Below are 14,249 nucleotides of genomic sequence, written 5' to 3'. Positions count from 1 at the left end.
GGGATCTTTTGACGTTAAGACTGGGGTGCATCCTGGAATTTTGCACCCCAACAGTTGACAAAGAAAGATAAAGCAAAAATAAAGGTACTGGATCAAAAAAGGGGCTTTGTAGACGACACACAAACAGGCTCAGTTTAAAATGAGTGCAACAGTTGTTCTTACAAGCATGCCATAGGGGGAAAATGTGGATGTGGTCCGATAAAGGGACAAGGGGGTCTTGGTGGTGGTACTTGCTTGTTAGAAAGAGATGGGGAAGTTGTCCGGGGAGGATGGGTAGAGATTTTATAGGGCTTTGGTAAAGTTCTTGGGCAAAACCAAAGGAAGGCAGATGAGACAGATTAAGAAGGGGGAAGAAAGGGACCTGTTTGGGTTCAAACAGCAGTTGTGCCAGGAGGGGGGATAGCGAGGATTTTGCCAGCTGATGGGCTTGCCAGATGTAAAAGAATACCTGTCCTCGTGTGTGGAGGGGATCAGGTGGGCTGGAGTTGTGGGTACCTCTTCAGCGGCAAATGGGATAGATGGGAGAATGGAGGGAGAACCAGGGGCTTGTTGGCTCACAGCTCTTTAACAGCTGCACTATTAAGAGGTTTGAAACTTTGCTTTTGAAGGGCCTGAATTGTTGGGGCATAATCAGTGCAGGGCGTTCCTTCAGTTCTGTGGGAACAAAGACAATAAAACACATTTACCCAACATACTTCACTTAACTTCCATAATACTGGCCCTGTGGCTGACTTTTGAGGCATGAATCAGTAGGACCACCTGTGTAGAACTTAAACGTGTTCTGGGACAGCTTGAATAGGAGAAGCTTCCAGTGGATTGTACCCTACAAGGCATAGAACCACAAAACAAAAGTTGGTGATGAAATGATCCTAACAATCTGCACATAAACAACCTTTCAATGTTGGAATACTGAGAAAAGGGCCTCACTTTCATAGAACACAATTTCGGAGCAGGAACAGCTGGCAATTAATAAGCTGTTGGGCCTGCCCTCTTATTATCTTCATGTTCACCGTTTTTGTCATTTGGTGGCTGAATTCCACCCCCAGACCAATTATTACAATTTCAGGAACTCTGTTTGCTTGTGTCCTTCTTGGAATAGGGCTCTGTTTTTTGTTTGTGTTTACAATGGTTCTTTCTCCGAAGAAATCCAAGGGTTGAAGTAGAGGTTCTTTCCCTTTTTACTTATCCTTCTGTGTTGGCACCACAAGCTAGAATTATGTTAGAGACACCCCCTTCAACTTAACGATGCCTCATCAGAAGTAGGCATCAGCATGCCTTGTGGGTAGGAAGAAGAGTTAGTCAAAAGTCTGCACCAAGAGCTAGCATCTGGTGGGGACCTGGGCTGGATGGAAGGGGTTTCTCTTTCTTCACCAAATGCCAGCGCTCTCTCATCACGGTGCTCAGAAACACTGCAACTGCTAGATGCAGTTCAAGGCTAGTTCATCAGCATTTAAAGCTGAAGTTTTCAATTCTGGTTCACATGCTAACTTTAGAGGTGGTTTGGGGGCTGGTTATTTTGAACCAGAGCAGATTACATTGCATACAGATCCATGTAACCCTGTGCAGATAGAATGAAAAGTACCTGTTTTGCCCCTTTCCCAACCACTTCTGCTGTAAATGGCACTCGCATAAGGCTACCTCTCAAAAGTGATTAGATACACACCTAGACCTTTGCACATACTTTTTCATTCCCAAATCCACATCTGACAGGACACAGCTGTGTGTACATTGAAAGTTACCATGGGAGCTAATACAGTTAATGCATATATTTATTTACCCTGTTCTTCAGCTGAAAAGAGGTTCCCAAAGTTGTTTACCAATACAAGAGTCCCTGCCCTCAGGCTTACTGACTAAAAGGTGTGACACTAAAACTTGCATCGGTTCCTCTACACAAATCCATGGTTTGAATGCGCTGTTCACAGTTCTGGTTGCCACATCTCAGAAAAGTTACTGTAAATCTGGGAAATGTGCATAAAAGGGTGACCAAAATGATCGAGAGGCAGAAGAAACTCCCTCAGGAAAGCTTACAACAATTGTGGCTTTTCAGTTGAGAAGAAAAGTAAACTGGGAACAACAGGATGGAGGTGTATCTCAGGGCAGGCATGTCCAACCGGTAGGTCGCGATGTACTGGTAGATCTCCGGCTGATCCTGGTAGATTGCAGGACCCTTATCGATCGTGGGATTAAATAAAGTTTACCGAAAGTTAAAAGCTGAAGAACTCTGAGCAATCCTCCATAAAAAAAGCTCAAGAACTCTGGGCAATCTACCCACCCCACATATGCTCCTCCTCCCTCCAAAGACAACGTGTAGCTCACTGCCAGTTTTTTTATACATACTGGGAATAAATCACAGTCTCTTGGGAGTTGGACGTGCCTGTCATAGGGGAATGGGATTAGGGTGAGGAGGAGCCTCATATAATACCTGAGAGCATCCAGTTAAACTGAAAGATTTGCTCTTTTTTTACACAGGGCAGAGTTAATGAAATTTTCTGCCACTTGCAACAAAACACAATTGCAGTATCACAACCAAAATGCTTCTGAATGCCAGTTGCACAGCTGTTGTTGCCTTTGTCTCCTCCTTGTGAGTTGCCCGTTAGGACATTTGCTTGGCAGCTGTGAGAACAGGGTGCTAGGCTAGAGGGAATCCCTTGAAGCCTGATCTACCAAGGCCACTCTTTAGTTTAAATATATATATAACTTAGTGTTTGGGTGTGCTTTTTTATAGAGGCTCATCCTTGAGTGTTCCTACAGATGGGCACTACAGGACATCCCGTGAAAGAGCTAAACTAACCTATTTGATAAACCTCTCCTTCAGAATGACTTGTGGCTCTCACCTCTGTGTCCTCTTTGTGATATTGGGCACAATTGCAATTTGGAACCTTGGGCAAAAGACATCTTGCTTCTGTGATCAAGCCAGACATTTCTGAGTAGAGAACTGGCTGTGTTGCTTATCAAATCAGCAGGATAGAGATCCTTAGCAATTCCAAGTAACACCTCACTATGACTTACTTTGAGCTGCTCTGAGAAAAGCTGGTTGTAATTTTGGGGTCAGATTAAAGGCAGAAAAGGAACTGCCGCTCTTGGGATCCCTCTTTTCCAGCTTTGATAAAGAATAGTATTATCTATTTGGTTTTGCACCCTGCCCTTCAGAGAGCAGCCTGAGCTTCTGCTCATCAACCCAGTTGCCAGTTTTGCATTCAGAGTGTTCAGGTTCAAAAGCCACTTTCTCTGGTTTTTACTCTTGAAAATAAGCAATCTTTTTTCTGGACTTTGGTTGCTATAGGAATATGGGAATCTTCCGTTAACACTCCCTTAATTGGCTCAGCCAATGCTATTTTTGTCCTGCGCTTCCACCCCTTTTCACTCCATGGAACTGAGGAGCTATTCAAAGGGAAACTGAAGTTGGAGATCTTTAGCCTTGTGGGCTAGTGGTTTGCCTGGAAGCTCTCCCCAAGAGCAAAAGGAAAGAGCCATTTGTTTTCTGAAATTACACAGGAAAGCTGGCTGCTAGAACATTTTATCTATTGTGAGTAGGATTAGGGCTCAAGCAAGCACCTGTTTTACCTCATTTGTGCTGACCTAACTCAATTCTCAGTGGTTCCAAAACAAGCAAAAACAAAATTTCAAGCACAGAGAAATAATGTCAATAAAATTTACTCAGAACTTGCCTCAAGGGTGTTCTTAGGCCTGATTGCTTTTGTTAGGCAGGCCTCACATTAGCACGTCCTCCAAGAAATGTGCTACAACTCAAAAGGTTCTACTCCTGTCTGCTGGGACACTTGTTTTATACGTGAATGAACAGTGGTTAAGAGCGTCACACTGGGACCTGGGAGACCAGGCTTCAAATCCCCATTCGGCCACAACGCTCACTGGGCGAGACCTTGGGCCAGTCACTTGAACGAAGCTACCACATTTCAGCAAGAGAGGTGCGTACTTCAGATCTTCTCTAGACCACGGCAACTTGGTTGTTCTGTAACCTCAGCACTTAGAAATCTGCAGGAAAGGTCAAGGACTGCCCCCTTAATGTATAAGGATGCACACTTCGGTTTTTCCTCTTAACCTGCATTCCAGTTTCTGCTGCTCAGCCAGGAGGGGACAGCTCTCCGCTTTCCAAAAGTCCATTTCCCACAAGTCTTGCTTCTCACCCCTGCTTGAGAGACTCCATCAGATACTTTCAAGCTCTTTTCCAGGCTACAAAAGCTTAGTGTGTGAAAGAAAAGTGGGGAGGGGCAGGAGAGAAAAGCGGAGGATTTTCTAATTGATGAATTATATGTTTTCTCTGGGGGTCCCATTCAACACTCTCTTTCCAGGTAAGACCAAGAGCCTTTGGGTAAAATGAGTAACACGCTGGGGCACTCCTGCCTACACACATTGCAGGGGATTGGACCAGATGCCCCTTTGGGGTCTCTTCCAACTCTACAATTCCGTGATTCTTTACAAAGCAGCTGAGCAGAGAATAAAAGCTCCAGCATCTTCTTTAATAAAACACAAGTTGATAGAACACAAGTCTGGTACTACATGATACAGCGAGGGAGGCCGACTCCCCAGAGGGCTTCCTCTCTCCCACCCACCCACCCAGGCACAAGACAGGCCTGTGCAAAAAATAGTGCCAGGAGTATCTGCGTTCTCTTTAATGCAAGTCCCTGCCACCAATTCCCGTTGAGCGTTCCTGCCACCCGAGACCTGCTCAGATGGACCCTCCCTGTAAATGTGTCCCAGTTCCCCTTAAATCCTTCTTGTTTCCATGCTAGCGCAAGTGTCCCTTTGCTTAAACCGATTGTGTGAAGGGATTAGCAATTGACGGGGTGGGCAGCCATGCATTTGTGGCTGCATTTGTGCAGAGAAATGCAGGGCTTTGAGGGAGAGTGCAAATCAAGTGTGCATCAAGGAGATGTGCAAATCTCATTCCGAATTGGACATTGGACATTAAGACAAGAATTTTCTTTTAGCAGCCAGTGCTTAACAGATAAAATACAAAACAAACAAACAAACAAATAAATAAATAAATAAATACACACAAAATAAATTAAGTTAAAAACATGGGCAGGCATCTCTGTGGGAAGGGCTGGGTCTCCATGAGAGCCACTGGCCCACAACCCACCCGCTGCCACTGCCCTGGGCTAGAGCCAGTATTGCTTGCTGTGGATGGGAGGCAGCTGCCGACTGAGCTGGTCTTCTCTCTTGTAGGTGGGGTCATAATAGTCCCACTCAAACAGCCGACCCAACAGGGGTGTTCCTGGACTTGCTTCGCAATCTGACAAGATCCTCACAGAGACACCTGCAAAAGACCGGTGGGAGCCACTCAGATACTAGCCAAACATGCCAGCAGCCCTGCTAATTTAGCTACCATCATGGCTGCTTTGTTCCCCAATTGTCGTGGGTCCTTATGTAGCCAAAACAGGCTGATTCCTACACAGGAGAAAGGCATCCGCAGGCTTTTGCGGGGGGGACGGACTCCCAAGGTTTGCAGGACAAAAAAAACCCAAAAACTTTCAGGGTGCTCCCCCCCCCGACATTCCAATGAGGACTTAGCAATGAGGGGGGACAATGTCGCCTGGGATGGATTGTCCTCTAAAAGAACGTAACAGATCCCGCTACCAGTTTCACACTGAATGCCAAAGAGAAGAGTGCCTGTCTTTGCTGCTTGGGAGGGGGGAGAATTCTGAAGAGAGAAAATGACATCATGCTGCCAAATCACAGCTTTGCTCAAATTCCTGGATTTTCCAATTGCTTTATGTGGGCAATTCTCGCTTTGATTCTAGGAGAGGAAGAAAAGGGGCCTAAACTTAGACTCTCCAGGAACTGGAAGCTGGCCATATTCCATGAATCAGTCCGTGTTATGGTTGAGTGCTTTTGAGCCATTGAATGTTGGAGGTGGAAACAATGGAGGGAGTGGGGGCCCCTTTCTCCCTATCCTGAACTCTCCCCCCACCCAGAAACATTTAATGGGTTGAGTGCTGGTACCTAGCCCCAATTCTCCTTTAAGAACAGCAGGGCAAGTTTTCTGAAAATGCCCAGGATGCATCCACTTGATGGAAAGGAGAGCAGCAAGAGATGATCTGTGTGCTTCATGAGCCCAACATTATTCGACAGGAACCAAGTTTTCCAATATGCTGGAAGGCAGCACCAGCAGAGGGCCACGTGCCTGGCTTGAAGCATTTTATCCTGCCATTACACACCGGCAAGGACCGTTTGTGCCTACTGATCTCGAAATAAAAACTGGTGCCTGGGAGGAAGATGACCAGGAAGAATAAGATTGAACAGGACATGGGAGGGAGGGACGTGGGAGCTGAATCAACTGGGAATGCCAAAGGTGGAAAAGAAGCTATTGGAAACTGGGCATCAGTCAGCTGCTCAAGGAAGTGATGGCACCAGCGCTGCAAGGCTAACATCCTGCCCAGCACCTGTAATATCACTGTAGCAGTCAAGTACAGCATTTCCTGTTTGCCCAGGGTGGACACACGGGGATGTTACTCCAGCCAGGAGGACTTCCTGTCACACCTGTCTGGCGCATCCTCCCCCTGCGTGTGACCAGGTAGATGAGCGTGACCCTAGGACACCCCATAAAAGGGCCAGTCATGCAGCCATCTTTCGCTTGTTGCCATTTCTTCTCTTGACGCTGTTCTCTTGATGTTCTTTTGCTGTCTGCTGGCTCTCAGCCAGCAGCACATGGGCTCAATCCCCATGTGGGATAAACTCACACGCTCTTCTGTAATCACAAGCTAAAGCCTGCCTTCAGGATCATACTCTGAACTGAATGTAAGTAACTTCTTATCATTGCTTTTCAAGAAGACACTTGTGTCCTTATTGTTTTAAAAGGGAATAAAGGGGAATTTACCAGGAACAATCCAATCTGGACAAGTCAGACTGAATTGCTTAACTCGAGATTCAAACAAATCTAACAGCTAGCTTCCTGCTATGTACAAGGGAATGTGCTCTGCTACTAGCATGAGTGAGGAAGGATAATATTTAATCAATATATCCTCTCCTACTACCCACAACATTCCCACGGCAGCAGGGTCACCCCAAGCTCAGTCCATTGAACCCAGACTAGAGGATGCCTCTGAATATCAGCTGCTGGGACCACTGGAGAGGAGAGGACTCTTGTGTTTGGGTTCAGCTCATGGGGTTTCTCTGGCCTGATCCAGCAACTCATCTTATGTACTTATTTCTTGCCCTGTCTTTGTTGGAGGGGGAACAACTTTGCCCTTCCCTGGGCAATATTCACCCTATTTCCTGCAGCTGGCTCTCCTGGGACGAGAGCTTTATCCTCCCCTCAAATTCCTTTCCTGCTCATCACCAGCCATCTTCTTTCACCCAGGGTCCCTGGGGCTGAACACAGCAGAATCTAACCCCCACTGGGCCGTCTCTATAAAGAGCAGCCCCCACTCCCAGGCCTGAGGTGTCGGCACTCACTCACCAGCACTGGCACCAAAGTCCGAGTCCAGGCCTGGTCCTTGAGAGGCTGTGAAGTTTGCAGAGTTGAGCTGCGCCCTCTGGTCCTCACATCGGATGCTGCTGCCGTGCTCAAAAGGCACCGCTTGTGGGTGGGTGGCAGGCGCTGACCTGCTACTGCGGCAAACCTTGTTCTGGGTGCTGGTGTGGCAGCGGCTGAATGTGCTATCTGGGATACCCTGAAAACCAAACAGAGTGATTCCAAATGAAGAGTTCAGCTCAGTGATAGGGAATCTGCCTTGCATGCAGAAAGACCCTCGTCTGAAACCCTGGAGAGCAGCTGCCATCCGTGTAGACAGTACTGAGCTAGAGAAACCCATGCCTGACTCCGTCTTCTCTGGAGAAGACAGAGGGTCCATTTTGTGCCTTGCCCTATGGTTACCATTATGCCATAAAGCCTACACAAGCAGGGCCGCTAGACTCCAAGAGGGGAAGTCCAGGGCTGGAGGAGAGCTCTATGAGCTTCTAGAAATGGGAAACTGTTAGTGGCAAGGGGAAAAAACAGGTATAAAAGGAGAATTACTGGATTCCAAGATCCAGGGCAAGTACTCTGTGGTGGGAGAACCCCCAACAGAGATTTAAAACCACAAATTATGCAGCAAAGAAAAGCATGGAAATAGCCTATATTAGACCTTTGACATATTCCCTAAGTTCCTTCCAAAGTTCCCCTCTTCCTCTAGCGTAGAAAAAGACTACACATTTGAGAAGTTAAAAAATGGTTTACTTACAAACTCTCAGATTCATGTGCTTTTCCATGTAGCATTCCATGGGGAGGGGGTTGGGGTTGTCCAGGCAGTAAAACTTGGTTTCGTTACAGAGTTGAAAGTCCTAAATTATTGGTAAAGGAACTCAAGAGAGGCTTGTGAGAGCCATGTGGTCTGAGCTTGGGGCAACTCACAAGTTGGGTGAGGCAGCCTCCTCAGATGGCTCTCCTCAAGCAGCAGTACACCTGTTCTGCCACTCAGCTCCACCACTAGTCTCTCCAACTTCTAGGGGCAGATAGGGACTGGTGGCAAAGTTCTGCAGAATGCCTCACCTCCTGCCAAGTTGGTGAGAGGGGTGGCGTTCTGCCAAAAGCCAGGCTGATGGGGAGATCTCCTCCCATTCCTGGCAATGTGGTTGGTGGAGCTTTGCCCCAGCTTCTGCTGAAAGGAGGTGCTGATGCAAAGCCCTGCTGCCCGGCTGGAATCTTGCTCTGTTTTAAAGGGAAAGAGCATCGCTCCCTGGAAGAGCATACAATTCTCATGCAGGGCATCTCGACAGCATCTCCAGGCAGGGAAGAGAGAGAGAGAGAGAGAGAGAGAGAGAGAGCGCTGCTGAAATAATGCTGTAGATGGACCCAGTTTATTTATATTCATTTCCTAAAATCTACACAGCCCTCAATTGTAAAAGAAATAAACTCTTCATGGTATTTAACCCCAACTAGGTTAGCAAAAATGTATAGAACTGCTACAAATACATGTTGGAAATGCAAAGAGAAAGAAGGCACTTTCTACCATATGTGGTGGATGTGCAAGATAACAAGAGCATTCCGGGAAATGATATAAAATGAGTTGAAAAAAATGTTTAAGATAACTTTTGGGAAAAACCCAGAAGCTTTTTTATTAGGAATTATAGGTGAAGAGATACCAAAGGAGCAGAAAAGACTATTCATGGATGCGACGACAGCTGTGATGATGCTTTTTACCCAGAGATGGAAGGAAGATAAACTCCTAACCAGAGAAGAATGGATAATCAAGATGATAGACTATGCCAAAATAGCAAAATTGACCGGGAGGATCAGAAACCAAGTAGATAAGAAATTTAACAAAGAATGGGGGGAAATTATAGGTTATCTTCAAGAACACTGTAAATATTTAAAAACGTTAGCAGGATTGTCATAAAACTTGTAACAATTCTATGGTTAAAATTGGAAATTTGAAGAAAATTTGGGTAACATTATAAGATACAGCAGATAAAGATTTACAATGGAACCCACGGGGGGTGGTGGTGGAGGAAGTCCAAGGATTCAGGGGATCCTATGTATGCATAAAAATTGATTGTATTTGAATGTAAATAATACTTGTAAAAGGTAAAGGTAAAGGGACCCCTGACCATTAGGTCCAGTCGTGGCCGACTCTGGGGTTGCGGCGCTCATCGCGCTTTATTGGCCGAGGGAGCCAGCGTACAGCTTCCGGGTCATGTGGCCAGCAGGACTAAGCCGCTTCTGGCAAACCAGAGCAGCGCACGGAAATGCCGTTTACCTTCCTGCCGGAGTGGTACCTATTTATCTACTTGCACTTTGACGTGCTTTCGAACTGCTAGGCTGGCAGGAGCAGGGACCGAGGAACGGGAGCTCACCCCTTCGTGGGGATTCGAACCGCTGACCTTCTGATCGGCAAGTCCTAGGCTCTGTGGTTTAACCCACAGCGCCACCCGCGTCCAAAAATACTTGTAAAACAATACTTGTAAAACAATACTTGTAAAATTTAATAAAAAAAAGAAAAAACTCTCCAAGCAGTTTACAAAAGATAAAATGATCAAGACTCAGCATAAAACACCTTCCTCGGGGAGAGAGGAAGAACAGCAGCCCCCAAGCAATGTTTGCCACTCGCCCCCCCCCCCATTAGCTCAACCGCTTACTTACCCCAGTCCCTGAGCCACTCTCGGGCGTGTTGGGGGGCACCAAGATGGGCTGCTTGTCCTGGTCACTGGAGGAGGAAACGGTTCCCCGGGACGCCCCATTCCCCGGGTGGCCCCTCAGCGGAGCTTGGCTGCTGCGATGGGGCCTGGGCGTCCCCCTAGACCGAGACCCCGAGGAGGCAGCCGCCCTCCCGCTGCAGGACAAGGGGAGCGGGAAGGCACGGGGGGCCCCGGGATCCTCAGCTGGCTGCAGGAGCTGTTGCAGGACGACCCTGCCGTTGCCCTCCTGCCTCAGCACAGCGCTGCCCGAGACCACCTGGAAGAGCCGGGGGGAGGCCGGGGGGGCCTGGCCCAGCTCCCGCCTCCCCACCCTTCGGCAGGTGGGTCTCCAGCCCAGCAAGAGCAGGAGGTTCAGGAGGAAGAGGAGAAGCAGGCAGGGGATGAGCAAGCCCACCAGCAGGCGGAGGGTGGGCTGCAAGGCGCGCGCCTGCTCCTCCACACCCGCCGGGGGATCCATTCTGGCCCGTTAAATGTGGGCAGGGGCTTCTGGCTGCGCGAGGGAGGGAGAGGCTGAGGATGGGGCTTAAGCGCGCGCAGCTGGGCCGCCGAGCCTGCTCCGGCTCACAGCCAGAATGGGATTCAGGTGCTGAGGGAGGCTGGGAAAGGGACGCGCCGCTTCTGCAAAAGGGATCTCAGCTGCCTTCTGGGTTGCAGCTGAGGACGCTCGGAAGGGAAACCGCAAAAAATGTTGGGCCCTTTGGTAACCCATTGTGGGCCCGATCCTGTGCATGTTTACTCAAAGGTAAAAAGCCCGTTGAATTCGATTGGCCACATTCCAAAGGAACTTTGCGCACGGCTGCAGCCTGCGACCCTCACCCAAGTTGCATACTTTGGCGCTTCATCCTATCCGCACTGGCCTGGGGGAACCGAAGAGCCTGGCCTGAGATCCCCAACGATGAGGATAAATTTATAATTTATACCCCGCCATCTGGCTGGGTGGCTTCCAGCAAAATGACTGACCTTCAGAGACATAACTGCCTCTGACAGTGGAGGGGTAAATAGCCATCCTGGCTGGCGGCCACCGGAAGCCTTATCCTCTTCCATAAATTCATCTAGTCCTCTTTTAAAGTCAGCCGAGTCTTGTGGGAGGGAGTTCCGCAGTTTAACTCTGCACTGCGTGAAGGACTTTCTTTTCTCCGTCCTTACTCTTCCAACAATCGGCTTGCCTGGATGTCCACGAACTTCTAGTGCTAGGGGAACTTTTCTGCGCCTGCTTTCTCCATGCAACGCCTAATCCTGAAGGCTTCTTTCATGCCGCCGCTTCCTCGCTTTTTCTCTAAGCTAAAATCTTCATCTCTTGATTGCTGGGGGTGAAGCTGCTGCTGAAAGCACAGGGTTTTTCTCTGGTCAGTTGGCCACTAAACACGCTGGGTGTGTGAATCTACACTGCTGCAAACTTTCCTAACAGCGTGAGACTCTATGCACGCTCACTTGGAAGCAAGTTCCGCCCAAGTTCACAAGGTTCAAGAGTCCAGTCCAGGGGCCAGATGGCTGCTTCTCCTTGCTACCGCTGAGCGCAATGGTTGTGTGGGGCAGAAGAGGCCAGGGTCCATGCCTCTTTAAGAGTGAAGGCTAGGGAGGGTCCCCAAGGCCTCCCCCTCCCCACTCCCCGGTGCGCAAAGGGGCCGCGTTCCTGGGCAGCGATTCTCCAGCCACGCGGCAGGGGGCGCTCTCCCATCGCTCAGAGGCTGGCAGGGCTCCCAGATGGTCCCGATGGGACACGTGCACTTTCCTCTATGGGGGTCTCTGCTTCCCTGACCTGACTGGCAGGTGCTCTCCAAACCCTGTGCTTGGAATACTCTCTTATTAACACCCGTCCCATCCTTGACCCCAGCCCGACCCCTTTCCTTTTCCAACCCCACATCCCTCTCCCGTTAAGGAGGCTCCTGCCAGAACTTGCTCCTAAGCCCCATGCGCGGCTGAGCTGTCCTTTGGGGCGGGGCGGTGTTCTTTCCCTCCCCCTTTCCCCTGAGTCCTGATCCAGACTTCTGGTGGGGTCTCAGATTTGTTTGTTTATTGCATTTCATTCCCACCTTTCCTGCGAGGAGCTCAAGGTGGCCCAAATCGTTCTCCCCCTCCTCGTTCAATCCTCACAACAGCCCTGTGAGGAAGGTTAGGCTGAGAGGCAGGGACCAGCCCCCAAGGCTACCCTGTGGCTAAGTGACGATCTGAACCCTGGTCCTTCAGGTCCGAGTCAGGCACTCTAACCCCTGCACCACGCTGCCTCTCATTGGGTTGTGCTTGGGACTGTAAGCCCGTGGCCAGGGGTGGTGCCTGCCGCCGCCAATGGATTCATCCAGAGCGAAAGGGTGCGAGCTTGCAATGTATAGGCTGAGAGACCTGAGTTTCCTTTCTTTGGCTGCGCTTCCTGCATCGCAGGGGGTTGGGCTAGATGACCCCTGAGGCCCCTTCCTGCAATTCTATGGTCCTATGAAGAGTGTGTGCCCTCCCGATGGCTCATCCCATCCATGGCTGGCACTCTCCTTTCCTTGAGGAGGGTCTCTTTCCCCAGCCGTTTGTGGCCTGGCTGGGCCTTTGGTTTGCTTGGCACCCTCTCCCTGATGGCAGCAGCACGTCACGCACGTGGCCCTGATCGGCCCCCAGAGCGGTGCCATCTGGGACGTCGGCAAAGACGCCGGCAGGGCGGCAGAAGCACCGTCTGCTGTTTCGGTGCAGAGACTGGCTGTGCCGCCAGGAGTCAGCTGACGCAGTTTCCATGTTCCCAGAACAGCCTGGGCAGGCAGCAGGAAGTGGCAGAACTGCCAGAACCCAGCGAGGGACAAGGAGTCTGGCTTCTCTCAGGGGGACCAAAACACTGGGGAGTCACTGGCAGCCCTGGCTTCCTAAGCACCATTGAGCAGGGGGCCCAGGAGCCGTGGAAGTGAATGGCCATCAGTTCTTCTGCATGTTAACACATGGCTAAACTATGGAACTCTCCTGCAGGAGGCGAGAATGGCCAACAATCTAGATGGCTTTAAAAGAGGATTGGGCAGGGAGGAGAGGCCTTTTCTAGAATCTTTAGCCAGTGTGCCCAGAGTAAGGTAAAGGGTAAAGGGGCCCCTGACCGTTAGGTCCAGTCGTGACTGACTCTGGGGTTGCGGCGCTCATCTCGCTTTACTGGCCGAGGGAGCCGGTGTTCAGCTTCCGGGTCATGTGGCCAGCAGGACTATGCCGCTTCTGGCGAACCAGAGCAGTGCACGGAAACGCCGTTTACCTTCCCGCCGGAGCAGTGCCTATTTATCTACTTCACTTTGACGTGCTTTCGAACTGCTAGGTTGGCAGGACCAGGGACTGAGTGACAGGGCTACGCCCCTGCCCCTCCATGGACCGTCTTGAGGGGCTGGGAGCTGGGGGCACTGTCATACAGTGGTTTCGCTCCTTCCTCCTGGGCCATTTTCAGAAAGTGGGGGGGGGGATGAGTGTTCAGACCCCTGGGCTCTCACTTGTGGGGTGCCTCAGGGTTCTGTCCTCTCCCCCATGCTTTTCAACATCTACATGCAGCCGCTGAGAGAGATCATCAGGAGGTTTGGGCTGGGTGTTCATCAGCATGCGGATGACACCCAGCTCTACCTCTCTTTCAAATCGGAACCAGTGAAGGCGGTGACGGTCCTGTGTGAGTGCCTGGAGGCGGTTGGAGGATGGATGGCGGCTAACAGATTGAGATTGAATCCTGACAAGACAGAAGTACTGTTTCTGGGGGACAGGAGGCGGGCAGGTGTGGAGGATTCCCTGGTCCTGAATGGGGTAACTGTGCCCCTGAAGGACCAGGTGCGCAGCCTGGGAGTCATTTTGGACTCACAGCTGTCCATGGAGGCACAGGTCAAATCTGTATCCAGGGCAGCTGTTTACCAGCTCCACCTGGTACACAGGATGAGACCCTACCTGTCTGTGGACTGTCTCGCCAGAGTGGTGCATGCTCTGGTTATCTCCCGCTTGGACTACTGCAATGCGCTCTACGTGGGGCTACCTTTAAAGGTGACTCGGAAACTACAACTAATCCAGAATGCAGCAGCCAGACTGGGGACTGGGAGCGGCCGCCGAGACCATATAACAACCGTCTTGAAAGACCTACATTGGCTCCCAGTACGTTTCCGAGCACAATTCAAAGTGTT

The 14,249-nt window shown here is 50.0% G+C and overlaps 1 protein-coding gene across 1 annotated transcript; it reads right to left on the bottom strand.

The window, feature by feature from the left end:
* Positions 1-5,026: 5,026 nt before the first annotated feature.
* LOC310688219 (protein huluwa-like) lies at positions 5,027-10,594 on the bottom strand (the record flags this gene model as incomplete). Its single annotated transcript, XM_083464359.1, has 3 exons — positions 5,027-5,278; positions 7,421-7,634; positions 10,082-10,594. The coding sequence occupies 3 exons, from the start codon at positions 10,592-10,594 to the stop codon at positions 5,121-5,123; spliced, it is 885 nt and encodes a 294-aa protein (XP_083320485.1). The 3' UTR covers positions 5,027-5,120.
* Positions 10,595-14,249: the final 3,655 nt, after the last annotated feature.

The sequence above is a fragment of the Podarcis liolepis genome (genome assembly GCF_965112155.1).
Source record: "Podarcis liolepis genome assembly, chromosome: 11".
Classification (NCBI taxonomy): Eukaryota; Metazoa; Chordata; class Lepidosauria; order Squamata; family Lacertidae; genus Podarcis; species Podarcis liolepis.
Note: the sequence above shows the minus strand (reverse complement) of the source record. Positions and strands in the feature narration are given on the sequence as shown.